This window comes from Poecilia formosa, unplaced genomic scaffold (genome assembly GCF_000485575.1).
Source record: "Poecilia formosa unplaced genomic scaffold, Poecilia_formosa-5.1.2 Scaffold146, whole genome shotgun sequence".
In the NCBI taxonomy this organism is placed as follows: domain Eukaryota; kingdom Metazoa; phylum Chordata; class Actinopteri; order Cyprinodontiformes; family Poeciliidae; genus Poecilia; species Poecilia formosa.
Genome location: NW_006800085.1, coordinates 481,881 through 501,783, shown reverse-complemented (window position 1 = coordinate 501,783; position 19,903 = coordinate 481,881). Strand labels below are relative to the sequence as shown.

The 19,903-nt window shown below is 37.9% G+C and overlaps 2 protein-coding genes across 2 annotated transcripts; both read left to right on the top strand.

The window, feature by feature from the left end:
- Nucleotides 1-3,955: 3,955 nt before the first annotated feature.
- On the top strand, nucleotides 3,956-15,847 carry skor2 (SKI family transcriptional corepressor 2). The gene is made up of 9 exons (XM_007563274.2): nucleotides 3,956-4,480; nucleotides 6,436-8,450; nucleotides 9,028-9,091; nucleotides 9,827-9,904; nucleotides 13,143-13,208; nucleotides 13,340-13,438; nucleotides 13,690-13,757; nucleotides 14,642-14,706; nucleotides 15,578-15,847. The coding sequence occupies exons 2-8, from the start codon at nucleotides 6,465-6,467 to the stop codon at nucleotides 14,696-14,698; spliced, it is 2,418 nt and encodes an 805-aa protein (XP_007563336.1). The 5' UTR covers nucleotides 3,956-4,480; nucleotides 6,436-6,464; the 3' UTR covers nucleotides 14,699-14,706; nucleotides 15,578-15,847.
- A 1,797-nt stretch (nucleotides 15,848-17,644) lies between these two features.
- On the top strand, nucleotides 17,645-19,417 carry ier3ip1 (immediate early response 3 interacting protein 1). The gene is made up of 3 exons (XM_007563273.2): nucleotides 17,645-17,808; nucleotides 18,027-18,128; nucleotides 18,864-19,417. The coding sequence occupies exons 1-3, from the start codon at nucleotides 17,718-17,720 to the stop codon at nucleotides 18,917-18,919; spliced, it is 249 nt and encodes an 82-aa protein (XP_007563335.1). The 5' UTR covers nucleotides 17,645-17,717; the 3' UTR covers nucleotides 18,920-19,417.
- Nucleotides 19,418-19,903: the final 486 nt, after the last annotated feature.

Sequence of the window (19,903 nt, the reverse complement as noted above, 5' to 3'; positions counted from 1 at the left end):
AAATACAGAGTGTAGCCTGCCGTAGACGGCCTGTTTTTCCAGGACGGGCCATTGCTGGTACACAGTGGCTAATAATGCAGCTTAATAGGCTGTGACATGGCAAGACTAATACTGTAAATAGACCAATAATGTGTCTGCATTCTTTTATTGTGATAATGTAGTGATGCTTCCATGAAGCAGGGGAGAGTAATGACCCGCACCTGCATGTGTTGGCACAGGGGGGATGAGTGCACAGACGCGCCCGCGCACCCGCTGAAATCCAAAAACCCAGGAGAGGAAACCCCTTAAAATATTTCGTATATAAAAAAAAAATCTATCAATTATAGTATTTTTTTCCCTAATTTGCATAAGATGCGAGTTAAATCTTTGCTGTAGATGAGCAGTGAGAGGACGTGAAGCATTAAGTAAGGATTAGAACAGCGAAATGCGGGGCGATTCATTGTACCCTACTGTAGCCTACATATGCCTTTAAATCCATAACAAATTAATATAAGAGCCACTGTATTGTTACAGAACCAACTGGAAGCAGTTTAGCTAATAAATTCACAACGAAGAACTGAGCCGAACAGTCTGGAGTATGATTTGTATTTGTGCTATTTTTAAGAGTTTAAAGCAATTGTGACAGGAAAGATTTCATATGAAATCAGGGCTGTGCTGTAATGCAGACTCGACTCAGAGCGTTTTGACAAAAGGAGGTGAAGCGTTTTAATATGGAAATCACTGGCCCGGGGCATACGTCATTTATTGACAGATTTGATGTTAAATGTCTCAAGCTCACTTAGTCTTGTAGCTCTTAATTTATTATGTTTTTTTGGCTCTCTCTCTTTCTCTTTCTCTTACCACTCTCCCGTTCTGACCCGCAGAGGTCATACACGCAATTCTTTTTTTAAACGCATGATTAATTCCTCAGTAGGGCAAGCGGCTAATGCATTCGGGGGAAAAAAAAGTAAAATGTATTCCAATGGGGCTAATAGCGCTATTGTGTTCCAATAAGGCTTTTTCCTGCTTTGCGTGGTTTAGTCATGCAGTAGGTTTGATAACATGTCAGATATGCTTATCCCGGGACACAGAAAGTTGTTTCATTATGCTCTTTCCAAAAGTCTCTTCGATTGTATTTTTGCCTGACATATAATTTCACATATTTTTCCATTTATCAAATCAATTTTTTTTAATCTATTTTCTTTTAGTACTTTTTCACTTTTCCTTCTGCTTATTTTATGTTTATTGTGGGCGCATCCCCCCCTCCCATCTTGGTGTCCTCCCGTGGCGTCTGTCCGCGAGACAAAAGCGCGCGCGGTGACAACCTAAATTGGTTGAAAAGGAGCAGATGGGGTCTCGTGCTTCTCTCGGTGCGACGCTCATGCATCAGGGGCATGCGCGCACAAATTTAAAGCGGAGACTAAAAGCGACGCTGCTATCTGAGTCAAGATGCTCTTATGTTAAAATATATCAGGTGACAGTTACAGATAGTTTCAAAAATATGTACCCTGACTGCTAAGGCAGGGATTTATAATTTAAAGTCCGCGAATAATGATAATAACAATACGCACAATACAAAGACAAAAATAGGTATATATTTTTTTCAGTTAAAAATGTTGAACGTCTAAAAAATTAATTTTTTGTTGCAAAAAAGGGAAAATGCTAGTAAAAACACTTTTATGAAAATGTATTCCTTCAATCAGACATAAAATGTGTGAAAGTTTTGCATGATGAAACTTCCGTAAGAGTTTCTGCATATGTGCTGAATGATGAAAATTTTAAGAATCTTATTGATTTATCAAGACAACCCATGTTGTATGAAGCCTTAACGTTTAGTCATCCTTCAAACACACCTCTACATGCACCATTGAAGTGAGTAAGTCAGAAGTAGAGTCATGTTCATTTTAGAGTTTGGTGTAGCTCTAAAACTTGTTGGTCCCCTGAAAACCCCCGTTTAAAAAAAAAATGTTTTTGAGGAGCTTGTTCAGGTGCCTTTTATAGCACGGTACGCTCCTTCTGAGCTCCTCTTACCTTCAATTACAACAGATGATAGCCCATCGGCTACAGCGTGCTTCCTGCTGCCGCGCATCCCTTGGGACCAACCTGCACATGCAGGGAGAGTCAAGTTTCCAAAAGCCTTCTCAGCGTTGAATGTGGGTATCAGCTGCTCTGACAGACATTATTCTGATCCCCCAGACTGTGTAGCCTATACCTGTCTGTCTGCTGCCTCAGCTTTTATTTCCCCCTCTCTTCTGCTCCTACTTCTGTGGTTGGAATATTGTTTTAGTCCACACTCTGTCTGTGTTTAAAAGCCACATCTCCTTTTGCCACTCTCTGCTTCTGGCTGTCTGGTGCCAGCAGTCTGTTTTGACATCAGTTTACTGGTAATTAATTTGTAACTCTGGCAGAGGCGGATCTAGACTGCATAGGGCCTTGAGCAGAATTTGATTGGGGCGCCTTCCAACTACCATTAGGTGCCATAACTCAGTACTCCTAACTTTGAGGATGAAATGTGTATGTTCAAAGTAGAAAACGATTTTTATTTTTTAGTTCTTGGAAATCCTGTTTTTATCTAAGTGGAGGGTGGAAATGAACATAACACACACTCTTTCCTCTATTGTGCTATTTCCTGCTGAACAAACCTATATTTTAATATCTAGTATATAAAAATTTTATTTTATATATACTAGATATTAAAATATAGGTTTGTACAGCAGGAAATAGCACAATAGAGGAAAGAGTGTGTGTTATGTTCATTTCCACCCTCCACTTAGATAAAAACAGGATTTCCAAGAACTAAAAAATAAAAATTGTTTTCTACTTTGAACATACACATTTCATCCTCAAAGTTAGGAGTACTGAGTTGTGGCACCTAATGGTAGTTGGAAGGCGCCCCAATCAAATTCTGCTCAAGGCCCTATGCAGTCTAGATCCGCCTCTGCCAGAGTTACAAATTAATTACCAGTAAACTGATGTCAAAACAGACTGCTGGCACCAGACAGCCAGAAGCAGAGAGTGGCAAAAGGAGATGTGGCTTTTAAACACAGACAGAGTGTGGACTAAAACAATATTCCAACCACAGAAGTAGGAGCAGAAGAGAGGGGGAAATAAAAGCTGAGGCAGCAGACAGACAGGTATAGGCTACACAGTCTGGGGGATCAGAATAATGTCTGTCAGAGCAGCTGATACCCACATTCAACGCTGAGAAGGCTTTTGGAAACTTGACTCTCCCTGCATGTGCAGGTTGGTCCCAAGGGATGCGCGGCAGCAGGAAGCACGCTGTAGCCGATGGGCTATCATCTGTTGTAATTGAAGGTAAGAGGAGCTCAGAAGGAGCGTACCGTGCTATAAAAGGCACCTGAACAAGCTCCTCAAAAACATATATTTTTTTTTAAACGGGGGTTTTCAGGGGACCAACAAGTTTTAGAGCTACACCAAACTCTAAAATGAACATGACTCTACTTCTGACTTACTCACTTNTATATATATATATATATTATTGAAAATAATTCTATTTGATAATTTAACACATTTCTAATACAGAAATGTAACGCTATGCCATGTGGAATCAGAAAGACTTCTGACTTGTCAGTTATCCAATAGATTGATTCCCTTCACAAGGAGGGTAAGTTTAAAAAAATGGTAAAGATGACTGTTCACAGAGAGCTGTATCCTATCATAATAATGGGAAGTTGAGTGGAAGGAAAAGAGTGGTAGAAAAGGGTGCACAATGCATTTTTAAATGCATACATAGACTAGTAGTCATTATCTTTATATAAAATATATATTCCAACTTATAGTCAACACTGACATACAATTTGATCAGGAATTTTATGCTTCATATAGAGTAAAATTGGAATACTGATTCTTATGCAATGTTGATCACACACACACACACACACACACACACACACACACACACACACACAAACGCAAGTAAATTGATGAATTCGGGTTTAAGTCTAAGTTTGGTTAGTCTAAAGAGGTTTCTTTATGGGGATGAGATTTGCGTTTGCAACATTTTATCGGTTGTTGAGAGACTTTATTTAAGCAGTTTAGTGGGACAGAGCAGCAAAGCGTGTGAAGCGGAGGGTAAGGAAAGTGACTAAAGCTGTCCTGGATGGTGGGCTGAGCCAAGGCTGCACGCCAATCAAGCTCAAGGCAGGTAGAGATAGAGAGAGAGAGAGAGAGAGAGAGAGAGGAAGGCACTCACAGGGAGAGGGAGAGGAGGAGCGCGAGATTAGGACGGCGCATGGCAGCGCTGAAAAGAGGGATAAAGCCTGCGCGAGCGTCGCAGTTTACTCACATCTCACGAGAGGGTTAACGCCACAGTTAAAGGAAAACAAAAATAAAAAAAACTACGGTACTTCCAGCTCGAACTTCCCGGAATTACCTGAGTGAGAAAAAATGAAAATTTTCCTGCTGCGTGGGATAAATCGATCCAATTTGTGACGGGGTAACTTATTCTTGACGCGACTGGGAAACCCCAAAAAAGTCAGAGGTAAGAATTGTTTATTTGTTTACTCCTGCTCTGAAGCTGAAGGCTAAAATATCCCCTAAGATATAGTTCTTGTATCACTTTTCTAAACCACTTTGCAAAATTATTATTATTATTATTATTATTATTATTATTATTATTATTATTATTATTATTATTATTATTATTATTATTATTTGTTAATAATAAAACAGCAGTTTACAGAGATTAGTCCTAGCCTTCCACGCGGGATATGTTTAAAAAGTGAACTAATTGTTCGTCATAATCATTAGTTTGTATTTGTAATCCGACGTATTGTTAGAAAATAATTACAATATAATAAATAATAATGAAATAGTCTTGTAAAAATAATTTTAAAAAAAAGTTATATGTTCTCGTGTCCAAAACTTCCTTGGTAATAGTTTTTTTTTTCTTCTTCTTCTTCTTCTTCTTTCTCGCTGGAGGCCAATGGTCATTCAGTTTAACGAATCAATGATCCAGGTTTTAAATTTAATTCACATAAACAAGGGGCTGTGCTGTCACTTTAAATTTTAAGATGTTACGTATCTTTCTTGTTAGTTACCAGCGCTTTGCAGTGTAGGGGTTTTTTTTTCTTTCGTTCTCTTTTTTCCCCTATAAAACCAATAGTTTTCGGGCCTCCTAAAGTCACTGCAAGCAAAAATCTTTTTAAGGTGCTGTCTGTTTTAAATTCAAACAACTAAATGAGGATAAAATTTGTTTTGCCAACGAGCGCTTGAAAATTGAGATAGGATTTAAATTCAGACTGAACTAAAACTGAAAACTGCTTTTGGCACATTCGTATCTGCCCTCTAAACATAGCATTAAGCAAATAACACTGAACAGCACGTAGCCTAAATTATGTAAGTAATTAAAAATAAAGATAAAATAACAGAGAGGTTTATCATCGCATGGTGATTATTGGCAAATAAAGTGAGTCTTATTGGAGTAGTCCCTCATTAGAGACGTTCACAGATGATGGACTGAAGAACTTTATGTGTCCGTTTTAACGCAGACATTTTTCTGACCGTTTCGGCATGGTGAGCTTTTACTTTTATTACTGTCATTATCATGCATATTTTTAAGAAGGTGTTTTATTATTTTTTTTAAACTAGCAACAAAAACGGAAGCATTAAACAGGAGGACCAGATATCATGATGCAGAAAAATAAAACTCACTTCATATGTAATCAGTTGTTTAATTTCTGGAAAAAAAAACAAACAAACAAAAAAAAACACTGATTGTAAGCTGCTTAAAATTGTATCATTTTGAAGTGTTCTTGAAGCACTGTAGGCATATTTTAGTTTCTATATATTTTTCTGTCATAAAAATTACTGAGTGGAAGAAAAAAAAAAGAACTATTAAGTTTTCTCACTATATTTTACATAGTAGTATATTTTACATAGAGAATTTATTTTAAAAACGTTTCACATTTATTTAATTAGGTTCTAAATTATTTTTTTAGAAATATGTGTTTTTCTTGTCTTTTTTAATTGTCTTCTCAATCGACAGCTAAAACACACATGAGTAGAACTTCATAAAGTTGTAAAAAAATTATTTGTGGATAAAGTAATTAAATTTAAATCCTGAATATGAAGGTTTTGTAAATTAAATTTGTGCATTTAAAAAAAAAACTTTGTTGTGACAATTTTTGGAATCATATGTTGCAGTTCAAAGGAAAATTAAGAGAAATTAACTGGGATTTATTTATTTTTTTATGTCACAAGATTTTCTAAAACATTTAAAAAAAATATTTTATTTGACATGAGAAATCAGAAACATTAAAATTTTAATGTTATACACTGTCTACATTTTTCTTCTTACCTTTTTTCATGTTAATAAACTCATCAAAACCAATGTATGCATGGCAACAGTTACACAGTGCACATAAGTTTAACAAGATTATTTATATGTATATAATAACGTGACAATCACATTTCTTTATTTCCCTTTTCCAACAGGTTCAGCTGCAAAAAATTTTATTCCAAGCATGGATAAGGCTCATCTTTCAAGCCCCAATGAAATAATAATGACAAACTCAACAGGCTCTTATCAACAGGAGCCTCTCACTCCACCCAGGCCTGCCCATCTGCACTCCTCATCCTCTTCATTATCCTCCCCTTCCCCTTCATCCTCCTCTCCCCTAAAACCCAACCAGGTGGGTCAGGTCATCTTGTACGGCGTTCCTATTGTGTCACTCGTCATTGACAACAATGAGAGACTTTGTCTGGCGCAGATCTCAAACACTCTTTTGAAGAACTACAGTTACAACGAGATTCATAACCGCCGAGTGGCCCTCGGGATCACCTGTGTCCAGTGCACTCCAGTTCAGCTGGAGATCCTCCGCAGGGCCGGTGCCATGCCCATCTCGTCACGCCGGTGCGGCATGATCACCAAGCGTGAAGCCGAGCGCCTGTGCAAGTCCTTCCTGGGAGAAAACTCGCCCCCTAAACTGCCTGACAACTTTGCCTTCGACGTGACACACGAGTGCGCCTGGGGTTGCCGGGGTAACTTCATACCAGCGCGCTACAACAGCTCCAGGGCCAAATGCATCAAGTGCTCCTTTTGCAACATGTATTTTTCTCCAAACAAGTTCATTTTCCATTCTCACCGCACACCAGACGCCAAGTACACCCAGCCTGATGCTGCCAACTTCAACTCCTGGCGCAGGCACCTCAGACTGACAGACAAACTTCCACCGGATGAGTTGGTTTACGCATGGGAAGACGTCAAAGCCATGTTCAATGGAGGTAGCCGAAAGAGAGCGCTACCATCATCTGTCCAGTGCGCTTCCATGGGTCCCATGAAGAGTCTCCCAGGTTCAGTGGTGCCTCATATGATAGGACCTGACTTGGGTGCACAGAAAAGAGCCCGCTTTGAGGATGAGGATGATCTGGACGGAGGCAGCCTCTCTCCTCGTAAAACACCACGCAACTACCCTGTCATCCCTGTCCCAAGCAAAGGCTTCAGCATGCTGCAGAAGTTCCCCCCTACGTCACTCTTCCCATCCCCTTACCCCTTCCCTGCGTTTGGCCTCTGCCAGCAGAAAAAGGAGGACAGTGACGTTTCAACTGTTCAGAAAGGGCCAGGGCTTTCGGGTCTTTTATGGCCTGGCCGCAAAGACGCTTTCTATCCTCCTTTCTGTATGTTTTGGCCCCCGAGAGCAGCTGGGGGGATTCCAGTCCCTACCTACCTTCAGCCTCAGCCCAGCACCCTTTCCACCCTGACTGAAAACCCATCTCTCAGGCAGGCCTTTTTGGATCTGTCAGACCCTAGTGATGCTGGAGCTGTAAGCAGCAATGGGAATGCTGTCAGTGCAGCTATGGCCCCCAGCAATGGGACCACCACACCAAGATCCGGGTTGTTTGACACCGAGTGCACGACAGCAACCCCAGACCTTCGCCCTGTGACGTCAGAGGGATGGCTGAAACTTCTAGAAAACCCAGCTCTCCAAACAAGGAAGCCCAGCTATGGCTCTGCCTTTCGCCCAGTTGTCAAGGATGCAGAGAGCATCGCCAAGCTCCACGGCAACAGCGGAGGAGTCAACGGAGCTACAGATGAGGACTTTGGAGTCGTGGTTCCCGGATCGGACCGACACCAGCGGCTGTCGCCCACCAGCAGCTGCAGCTATGGCAGTGAAAGCGGAGGTGACGGGGAAGCAGAGGGAGCAGAGAGTGAGGAAGAGGGTGAAGTGGATGTGGAGTCTTCGAAGCAGGAGGACGAGGAGGAGGAGGGGAGTTTCACAAATAGACCGCCACAGACTCAGACCAACCTGTATCTGCCTGTTCTGAGTGACAGTGCTGGAGAGGAACGGGGGAAGGACAGGGGGAGTGGTGCAATGTATCCCAGCACCTCCCCGGGATCCTCCTCGAATCCCATCGTACAGGAGTCGCCCAGCCTACCTGCCTCTCCACACGCCAGCTTGCCTCTCTCCAGCTCCACCCCGCCCCACCGAGAGGACACAGCTTACAAAAACGTAAATATCCCCACAGGCCACTTTAGCTAATTATTATTTAAATGGTGCCGCAGTCAGGCAGTGCTGTGATCTGCATAAGCAGATTGATAGCCTGGTTTCTCCCTGTAGAAATTGAAACAGTCACCCCACTCTGATCTCAGCTAATAGGCCTAGGCGTAGATTGTTGAATGGACGCAGTGTGTTTGTTCTGCCCCCGTCACCCCAACCTGTTAGGGCAGCTCTAATCTTTAACCTTCTGACTCCCACATTAACCAAGGCCCTGACAGGATGAAGGAGAGATAGAGGGAGAGTTGTCAAGACTGGCTAATATTAATTTTGAACCAGCTAACATATTTACTGTAAATATTGCATAGTACAAACATTTCTCAAGAAAAAAAAAGCAAAATCAGCATCATTTAAATTAATGCCAACATTTATTTTAAAGAAAACTGCCTACAAAACAGAAGAAACCTTTACAACTGCAGTAGGCCAAGAAAATTGAATTTATAAATAATAATAATAATTATTATTATTATTAATAATAATTTTTAATCAAAGTGTAGTTCATGTAGTTGAAATTCTTATCTTTTTTTTCCAGGCTCAGAAAAATCGAGATGAAGGACTGCCTGCATATGCAACCAAAGACAATTCAAGCAATTCTGGTGAGTGCAAACATGTTGAATGTTTTTTTAATTTTTTTTTTTTTACAGTTCTAGAAGAAACTTATTAATTGTTGATTAATGTGTTTTAAATGGGCTGGTTATTTGCTTTTCTTCAGGAAAAATGGTGAAATGTCAAGTTCAGCAGTGACAAAAAAGTTAGATCAAAAGTTTCAGAAATTACTAACTATTACATTAGTTGACTTACTGATTGCACTTATATATAAATAATAGATTAATAACGTGATATATGAAAGTAATTTTAAAATCAAATTATATAACTATAAAATCTCTTTGTACAATGATATACATCTCCTCCTCACTCCAGAAGTGACTTCTACTGTGCTGAAGTCATAGGCTCCTACAGCCAATCCCTTCAAATGTTTCCCACCTTCATCAGAAAAAAATCCATGCACTGTTTTCAACTAATCCATTCTGATCAGATGCTGGAATCAATTGAATTAATTGCCTTTTGTTTCATTTCTTGTCTGACTCAGTGGTTTTATAGTGTCCATGTGTCCCTGCAAGGCTACCATCCTTGTGAGGTTTCATTTTGTTAAACTCATCTCACAGGATGACCCTTTTTTCTGAAGAAAATGTCCTCTGTGTCTTTTCCCGACACCGAAAACCTCACTCCGTGGGCGCACTTAGTTATCTCCATGTGTCCGGATAACCAGCTCAACCAATGGGCCTTACTGAATCTCCCATTTTCTGTCTTTCTCTGTCATTTTCTCCCAGATGAAAACAAAGAGCAGAGAAGTTTCTTTGTGCCTGAGAGTGAAACCTCAGCACCTGACTACTGGAGAGAGTGCACAGGTATGATCAAACAAGCTAAAGCGATAAAGAGCAGCTGCTGTCAGATTGAAAACAAATGAATAGCATTTTAGTTTAATTCATATTTGGTTCCTTATATTGCACCCTAAATCTGAAATCATCACCCAACCCACGAGGAAACAATGACAAGGTATTTAATGAGGAAATAAAGGTATGCATAAAACTGATAATGCTGATTAAATTTCTCACATGGTAAAACTGGGACTTGATGTTCAAACATTACAGTTTTGTTTGTTTTTTTCTATTCTGTCACAAATGGCACTCAGGATGCTTAACGCAGTGAGGGGAAAGCTCCTCTGTATTCAGATGTGGAGTTAAGGGATTTATATAAATACACACAGAAATGAGAAAACAGCAGAGAGCTGCTCCTGTCGCCGCTCTGCCGCGGCAGCTCTCTGTCGCCTGCAATGTTACTCTTAGGGGGGCTGTTACAGTTCAACAAGAAAACATCAGCTCAGAGATAAGCAGCGCGCCGGCAATCTCCATCCAAGGCCCATATCTTCGCCGGCATAATTGCCTTTTTTCCCCTTTCTCAGCGCAAAACAGCCCTTCCCGTTTGAAAAAGATCACAGCTTATTGCCTTTTTATATCTGTCAGGAAGACATTAAAAGTGCTTTATGACATCTGTGCCAACATTTATATCTACTCTCCCTCCCTCCCCCCTGCACATGCAGACATCGTAATGATCCCCGCGCATAATGTATAATGTATTTCAAAAAATTACACGAAACAAATTAAATGAGACCACCTTTCCCCTGATTGCCAAATGTCTCCCTGGGCGGTGGGAAGCTCTACGTGATTAGAAGGCCTGATTCCTCCGAGTCCCACCATCGCCCTCCCTCCTCCACTGTCTTTACACTCTCCCTCTGTTTCTAGGGAGAAAAAATAATCTAATTTTCCATTTATGTAATGCAAACCGCCTTGGCTTTGACTATTCACGGTTAATTGACTGTCAAACGAGGTTGTTATCCTCGGGCACTGTCTGCAAATTTGCTTGTCAAATGAGACAGAGAGAGGCGAGGAGAGGAGAGAAGAGAAGAGAAGAGAAGAGGAGAGGAGTGGAGGAGAGCTCTAAATGGGAGAAAGAGGAGGAAACATGGGGAGGCTGAAGGAGCCAGGACTCGAAAGGACTGGAAGAGAATATACATGTTGAGGGGATGGGATTGCTTCATTTAAGCCAGAAAATGCCTCATTGTCACATATGCATACATGCATGACAATATAGACAAATTCAAACAGCATGTGATGGAGTTGCTTAGTACAGAGTCACAAAAAATCATAAAGTAGAGTAGATTCATTTAAAAAAATAATAATAATAATAAGTTTGGTGAACATTCAGTTGAAAATATTTCAGTGTTCTTTGGAGAAGGGGTCAGCAGCACTGTTCTATTTGAAAACTAATTTTTTCCCTTCGTCCCAAAAAATAAAATTCCTGCAGAATCATAGAATCTAGATGACCCTTTAACAAAAATACTACAGCTGTATAAACAGTGGTTCTTCTATGGTGCATTTTAGGAACTATACTTTTTAGATTTTTAGAGAAATAATTGTTTACTACAAAAAGGATTGTCCATATTTCTGTAAATATTTAAAAGGCACATTGAATGCAACCCAATGACAACATATTAAACAGCTCAGCAAAATAATTAAAACTGATTTGTATGCTAATAATGCTGTAATATATTTCTTATTAATTTCACGCAGCAGAATTTCTCAGCTCTGTCAAATTTGGCTAAATTTAGAATGCATCAATGTAGAGGGCCGAAAGAGCCATAGGTTGCAGACTCCTGGGATAGAATTATTTGTTGACTATCCTGACATGATGTTGCAACAGTTGTCAGCACTTTTGCTGCTATTTTTAGCACCATTTCCACACTCTATTCCCATCTCGAAAATTCAGTTTACTCCATGTAAATAAAATTTGAAACAAGAAGAAGACAAAAAGATGAACAAATTAGATTTTTGGCACCCATCATATAGAGCTCACAAATAATTGGAGCAACATAATCACCAGCTGAAAAAAAAAAATCAGATCTTTAATTGAAGTACATTTATTAAGTGGTGGGAGAAAAAAAAAAAACTAAATAAAACGTCACCAGAAACACAAGCAATGGTATTCTTAACAAGCCCCTTATGCAAGGAAAGCTTTTTGAATGATTTTCTTTTACTAAATTTTGGTTTCCACAGGGTTAAAAAATGGGAGGCTTTTTTTAACCAACAAGGAATCATATTTAAATCAAATATGTAGACTGAGCAGGAAAGAGAGGTTCCAAAATAAATACCCAAAATGTGCTACAGCAAAGAATAGAAACCAGTGGGTTGCCAAGTCTTCTTTCTAACTGTTGAGTATGGTAGAAAAACTGTCATCTCCCAATGGCCCTGAGAACCCTCTTACAGTTCATGGTATCATATTATCTCTTTGACGCAGGACTCTGAAGAGTTTTTACAGATTGTAAATGTAAAAGATCCCACTCCCTTTGTATGCACCAACCTTATGTAATGTTATGTCACATCTTGGCAGCAGGAGTAACAAGAAGTTTGCCATTTGTGATCAAGTTAAAATAAATCCATTTTCCCAACATGTATTTTTTTATTTATTTTATTTTATTTTTTACATATTTTGTTTCATGCTAGTGCCTAAAATAAGAATTTAGTTTAAGCGTGTTTATACATCTTTTCCCTGGTTACCAACACTTTGGCACGTGTCTATTTTTTCCCCTTGGTCTTCTTTATATTATTATCATTTTAAACTTACACTGGCACCCAGAGGCCAGAAGATGAACTACAGCACTTTAGAAAACGAGTGAAAAAAATGGCAAGAAGGTCAAAAATACAAAAGACCTTTCATAAGGTATTTTGTCAAATGTTTCATAAGATTGAAACATTTTTGAATCTTCCCAAATATTATCGTCTTATATTGTTAAAAAAAATAGAACTTTCTTGTTTCATGTTCTTCAAAAGCTGTTATGTTGCTGCATCTTCAAGTAAAATTAAATATCAGACTCAACTGGTTTCTCTTCCTTGGACCATCCTTCTCCTTCTCTCTGTAGTGACTGATCTAGTCTAAAATAATGGTCTGTGGATGTTTATCTCAAAATCACCTATACATGTCAATAAAAATGTCCAGTATTTGTGAGAATCGTTTCCACAAGTTTTTAATTACTGAAAACTTGGAGTTATGTAACCTGTTTTTTGAATCAATCTTTTTTTTTGTTTTTAGGGGATCAGAGCAGAGGCGCAACCTCTCCTGTCACACTAAAGAAGGATGTTGAGAATATGGAGAAAGGTAGAGGTTCTTTGATTCATAAATCTGTTGGACAACATTTTAGCGATCTAATTACGTAGGCATTCTAATCATTTCTCCCAGTTATCTTAAGAAAAGTTTCATGTCTTCCCACGTTTTTTGTCTTTATGTAGAAGAACTTCAGAAAGTTCTCCTGGAGCAGATTGACTTCAGGAGGAGACTGGAGCAGGAGTTTCATGCCCTAAAAGGAACTTCCCCATTTCCTGTCTTTCGTAAGTCTTTTTATTTTAAATCATTATATTAATCTAAATGTTTATCTAGTTTTCACTCCAAGACTATGTTTTATCATTTGTCTACTTTAGCCCCCTTATAAATGTCTCTTCTACTTTTCTTATTCTTGCTATCATTTTGTTGCACCTTTTAAAATTCCATATTTATACATCATCTGATACAACCTAATTTCATTTGTTGCAATGAAGTAATTTTCTGCAAAATGATAAATGTTTTACACCAACTTTTTCAGATAATTTTCAAGATCAGATGAAACGAGAGCTCGCCTACAGAGAAGAAATGGTCCAACAGTTACAGATGGTGAGAATCCGTAACTCCCCGGTACATTACATGCTGATGCATTAGATACTGAACACTAATAAGGAACAGACTTTGAATGGCTAATAAATCAATGAGTTAAAAACACACTGAATACTTTTAAAAATATTAAGACGAATTTCCAGGAAAGCTTCAGTACACTCTAGTACAGAAGGGAAATCTAAAGTCATGGTGAAACCGAATCAGAAATCAAATTATAATAAACCAGGACTCAAATCAACACTAGTTTTGTTGTTTATTTGTCCAGCAAAAGACAAAACCAATCACGCAGTTCGTCTTTCATGGGTGAGAAGTTCCTCTGCAGTCGTCTGATTGTTTCCGTTGACATCAATCACAGGAGCAGCTGGCAGATCGGCTGACAGATGCTGTTTGTCTTTTGTTTTCTGACACACGACTCAACTGTGTTCGCTCGTACGCCTGTGACGGCAAACCGTGCATGCACACCACAGCCCTCACACATGTGCACACACACACACACACACACACACACACACACACGAGCAAACTATATCTGTGTGACTATAAAAGCAGAAAACGCAAACACAGACAACAGATTTTATGCTCATTTGCGAGTGCTTGTGTGCGCTAAAGAGCAAGTATGCACAGTAACTGACAAATGTCTCTAGAAGCAGCAGATGGATCAGTCTGAGAGTAATGACACATTAATTTCACACAGACATTTAAATGAACTTCAGAAATGTATAATTTATGTAGTGTATGTTGAAATTCAAAACCCTTTTACGTTTTACCATTACTTGCCAATTTAAATTTTAAAACTAATGTCAGAATGAGATAAAGAATAAATTTACAGACATTGTGCCGGGTTTAAATGCATTTTATTAATTGATTCTTTGTTTGTCTTTTAGATTCCCTACACCAACATCATCAGAAAAGAAAAGATCAGCCCTCATCTTGGCAAGTAGCTGAAAAGGTATCATTACTGAATTAACTTCATGAATTGGATCAAATGATTAGCATAGACTAACATCCAATTTTTGTTAAACTCAGTCACCAATTATTTATTTGAAAAAGTATTTAAGCCGATTTATCTTTTTCACACAACAACAGTCCCAGTGTATTTTACTGAAAGTGTTTGTGATGGACAGGCATGGAATATTACAGAATTGTGAAGTTAAAGGAAAATGACAAGTGGTTTTGAAAATGTATTTATAAAATCTTCTGAAAATGTGGCTTCCGTTATAGTTCAGCCCTTCTGATTCCAGTAGTTTGTAGCCTTTTGCTGCAGCTATATTTCCTAGTGTTTTGTGTTAATATCCCTACCAAGTTTGCACAACAATACACTAAAATTCTCAAATGGCTTTTCTGTTTGAATTAGGTTTAAATTCTGACTTGACCATTCTAATTCATAAATGTGATTTCATCTGAACCATTACATTGTAGCATCTACTGTATGTATGACTTGATAGTATTTTGCCACAAACTGTTATTTTTTTCAGTCTTGCCCTGTGTTTACCTTCATCCATGTAAGCCATGGAAACATCTCATAAACTATGCACAAGCAACATAATCAAATATTTCTGAAATCTTATGCTTTTTCTTCCACTTCACAATCATCCCAACATAAAATCCCAACACATCTAAGTTTGAAAAAGTAAATGGTTATAAATATCAATGCAATATACTATAAGGTTTTACAATTAGCTTCAAAATGGTGATACATTACTAACACCCAACAAATTAGCCTTTGGTTTTTCCACATCAGCATTTGAAAATATAGAACTAATGTGTAAATTTATATTGAATTTGATAATTAATTAAATTACAAATTGCTTCATTTACAGGGTGAATCATTTCGCTCAACAGGACGAAGCTGCTTGGACTTGTGAAAGTCGCATAATTTTTTCATAAAAGGCACATACTGTACTGACATAAAAGGAGGTATACTGTAAATGAACAAAACACCAACATTAAGGAATTCCAATGCAATTATATATATATATATATTTACACATTTCTTGGATTTCCAAGGACAGCAACTGTTTGACTCATTCCTTCAATTCTTCTGAACTCATTTGGATGACTTCATGCTGCTTTTGTACCAGCATGTTGGTAAAAGTTTACCAACTGTTTCATCTTCTCTTGGTCAACTTTCTCCACTCACACTCCCAAATTAACTGAACTGAAAACATCTGGATCAACGGGATCATTCTTGGCATTTTGCTATTGCAAGATTTCAAGCTCTATTCAACCGGGACCAAAGCAAGAACCTGGATGAAGGATGTAGAGGTGGAGAGAAAATGCTGAAAGACAGGGGTCACTTGTGACTCTCACTGCTGTTGGTCGAATGCACTGGACTGCTGTGGCATTGGCATCGCCAACCAGAGAGCCTGAAAGAAAAGTCCCCCTTAAGTATCAGCATTTGGGCCCAAAGAGATTCTTCTTGGCATACTGATGTAGGAACAGTCCTTTTGTACACAGATCATCATTGTTACCAATTATCAGCAATCACATGTGATGCAAGCTCTGACTGATGTCTAAGGAAGATGGAGAACCAACAAAAGAACAAAACAAAAAAATCACATTTTGAATTCACAAAAAAGGGTTTACATGCTGAAAATGTACAGTCACCATCATTTCTGTAATGTACAAAAAAAAAGAATCTGCAGATGTAACTCCCGTGTCAGTATTCAATGTATCACATCTGTTAGTACATATTTTATTTATATGCAAAGTTACCCTAAAAAACATATTTCATTCACTCTCATATTTATTCTGTATGAGTTTATAGCAGCTGAAAGGCACCAATTCAGATTTTTACCTCCACAAGAACTTTAAGTAAAAGTATTAATGCTACCATCAGCTAATGGATGCTGATCAGGCAATTTTAAGGCCCTCTCCAAGCACCTGCTTAATGTATGGCCAGCAAGGAGAAGACTGCAGTTCATTCTTGTTGTGTATCTATTTGTAAATTACTTCACCTAACTGTATAAATCATCACACATGAGAGTATTGAATCTTACAGTCTTTTTATGTGTTTATTTATTTATAATTTGAAAATAAAATCCTGAGACCCCTGTTGTGAAAATATTATTATAGATTTTAAAGAAGTTGTAAGAGACTCAATAACAATGATTATTAAGATGGTGTGTTTAAGTGTACGTCAAAAAAAAACAAAAACAAAAAAAATTACAAATGACATCTCCCTCACCTGGTTTATAGAATGAATGGATGAAGTTGTTATCTACTGATATGTTATTATATCCTGTTAATGCAGATGTATTTCAAAATGTTCCTGTAGTTTCTCTACTATGTGTAAATAAAAAATGTCTATACAAAAAAAAAAAAAACAGTTGAATTGTGAAATTTGCAATTAAAAAAAAAGTTGAGAAGAACTTATTTTTGCAATTTTTGAAGACATGTAATCTCCATGACCAAAAAAACGAAGCAAAAAAAACCACAATTACAATTAACAGTGTCCATTTTGTTAGGTGAACAGTCTTCTGGAAAGATCCATCAAAACAGTTTTGTTGTCATCATTCATAACATAACGTGACATAATTCTTAATCTTACTGGAGAACTTCAATATTATTTAAAGCTTTTTAATTTTATCCATAAATTTTCAATAAGGTTTGAGTAATAGTTTTAATGTCGGCCTACATTTTAGTTCCATAACCAGTTTGCATAGTGTTTGGGATTATTTTGTTGGAAAACCCATTGATGTTAAAGTTTCAACTCTCTAAAGGTTTTTGGTTAAATTCAGGCTCAAATCAGTTATGTTTTAGCAGAAAGAAGAAGATAAGCTGACTATCGATTGAACACTGTCACTTTGTAACGGCATTATAGCGAGACATTGAACAACAACTATAAACTACAACTCGCGCCGTTTGCACGACGTTCGCTGCTTTTTTACGGCTGTTACTCTTCTGGTTGCGGAGGACGACGACAGCAACGAGGGAGGAGATAAAACATCTTTTGCCAGCATGGCGTTTACGCTGTACACACTCATCCAGACCGCTATTCTGTGCACCAATGCTATCGCCGTGTTACACGAAGAGAGATTTCTCAGCAAAAGTAAGTAGCTGCTTGTAGTAAAGCGAATGCCCTTATTAGTGCATGTTAACAGTCTGGTGGTCATCATCATCACACAAACTGTAGATAAATGAATGAGCTGGAATTCTAACATTTGGAAACTTGGCTTTATATATTTATTTGCTCAATTCTGTTTCCTGACTTGTACTCTTTCTGCTTAATGTGTGTGTGTGTGTGTGTGTGTGTGTTTGTGTGTGCAGTCGGTTGGGGTGTTGATCAGGGAGTTGGAGGCTTTGGGGATGACCCAGGAGTCAAAGCTCAGATACTGAATCTCATTCGTTCAGTTCGGACCGTCATGAGAGGTGAGACGTAAGCAGCATGAAGCAAACATTTTAATTCAATACGAAATAAGGGCATCTCAGCAATTAGGAAAACTTCGAAAATATGTAATTTATTCAAAAGAAATGCTTTTTATTATTATTTTCAGTCTTTGGGGGAAAAAAAGGTTGATTAATTGGAGTTATCAACACTTAAACACAAAAATAAAATATTGCTTTACTTATAAAACAAATTAGTGCAGCAAAAAATATATATTTTATTTTTAAGGGGAAAAAATTAGGACTACTATAATATCCAGTGACACCTTTTGTTGAATTTTATGGAGTTCTAGATGTGCCAAAATTATTTTTCTGTTTGCATTCACTATGCATCACATGTCGATTGAACATATGATTTAGCATTGTGCCTATGTAACTGGCAGCTGTGCTTTTTTGGTTACAAAATTAATTCTAGCTACTACAATGTTCATGTAAATGACTAATCTAATCTGAGAAAACAATTAATATTGACAGTTGTATTTATTATAGTATTGGTGAAGTCTTGCTTTGTTGTCCTTATATTCCCTACTATCAAAAATATGCCACAGAGAACACTGATTGAAATGCCTGTGTGTGTGAAATAAAAAAGTGAAAACTCTTATTCTTTTTTATGAGCTGAAGTGTGATACTTGGCTTCAATTAAATATTTACTAATGACTTGTAGTGATGTAAGATTAATCATTTTCTCCTAACTTTTTTTCCTGTCTTTTCTTTTTACAGTGCCACTGATAATTGTGAACTCAGCGTGCATCATCCTGTTGCTGCTGTTTGGTTGACAACCAAGCACTGATGTGTCAATGTAACAAGTCTGCACAGGTTACCAGAAACGGCTGCAAAAATACACCCTCACACACTGAACAATTTGCACATTCTTCAAGGATTTCTGCTGTCCGCCAACAGCAGAGTGGAAAAGCCATAGGCTGTGAAAAATCTCTGCCAAAGAAAAGAGGATTCAAACCATCACCTAGTCAAAAATATTCGGAGAAACCTTCCTCACCTGTTGTATGTTTTGTGAAAGCTTTAACTGGTGCTTAAATGACATCCCGCAACAAGGGAATAAAAATTACTATTGCTATCTATTGAAAGTAATGTTCTTTATTTTTGATTAACAGTTCAAGTATTTCATTCAGTTGTTTCACTGTTGTATAAAATGCCAGTTGTTTTAATCATCTAAAGTTTTTTTTAAACTAAACCAAAACCAATGTGCCGTTTACACACCGATCTTAACAGCAGTTAAGTGTTTTATCAGATTACAATAGAGAAAGCTTTGAAGCAGACTGGTGGCACTAGTTTCGTGTTTGCACTTTCCTCTCCTCAATATCCTCATGTCAACACACTCATAAACTTAGAAATATGAAATGTGAAGATGCTGGTTGGGAGTGATGTTTGTTTCAGCTTGTTCAGTAAGTAGTTCTAATGTTTACCTTATCAACTCCAATGATATATTTCACACTGCATGTTTGTACATCTTCCATGGCCCACTGTCTTATTATTTCTCCTGACATGTTATGAAATGTAACTATTTTCATTCTATGTTACAAAAAAATATCTGTTTTTTTTATGTTAGTTTTGAACCTAAATTTAAAGGATTTATGAGGAGAGGGCCTGCTGGAATTAGAAGCATATGTTTAAGGGGGATTGCTACATTAAAGCCACTTTGATATGTGATTAGTACAGGTTTAGCAGGGGGAAAGCTGTAAGCGATCACAGATCGAGTGGCAGCTTTCAGAGATTTGGATGTTTTTGTTTTGCAAATATAT

What these genes read in the sequence shown, in the direction of transcription:
- skor2 (XM_007563274.2), top strand. Translation starts at nt 6,465, where the DNA reads ATGGATAAGGCTCATCTTTCAAGCCCCAATGAAATAATAATGACAAAC. An exon ending in CTACTGGAGAGAGTGCACAG is followed by an intron (nt 9,905 to 13,142) that starts GTATGATCAAAC and finishes TTTTGTTTTTAG; the next exon opens with GGGATCAGAGCAGAGGCGCA. An exon ending in TGGTCCAACAGTTACAGATG is followed by an intron (nt 13,758 to 14,641) that starts GTGAGAATCCGT and finishes TTTGTCTTTTAG; the next exon opens with ATTCCCTACACCAACATCAT.
- ier3ip1 (XM_007563273.2), top strand. Translation starts at nt 17,718, where the DNA reads ATGGCGTTTACGCTGTACACACTCATCCAGACCGCTATTCTGTGCACC. An exon ending in AGAGAGATTTCTCAGCAAAA is followed by an intron (nt 17,809 to 18,026) that starts GTAAGTAGCTGC and finishes TTGTGTGTGCAG; the next exon opens with TCGGTTGGGGTGTTGATCAG. An exon ending in AGTTCGGACCGTCATGAGAG is followed by an intron (nt 18,129 to 18,863) that starts GTGAGACGTAAG and finishes TTCTTTTTACAG; the next exon opens with TGCCACTGATAATTGTGAAC.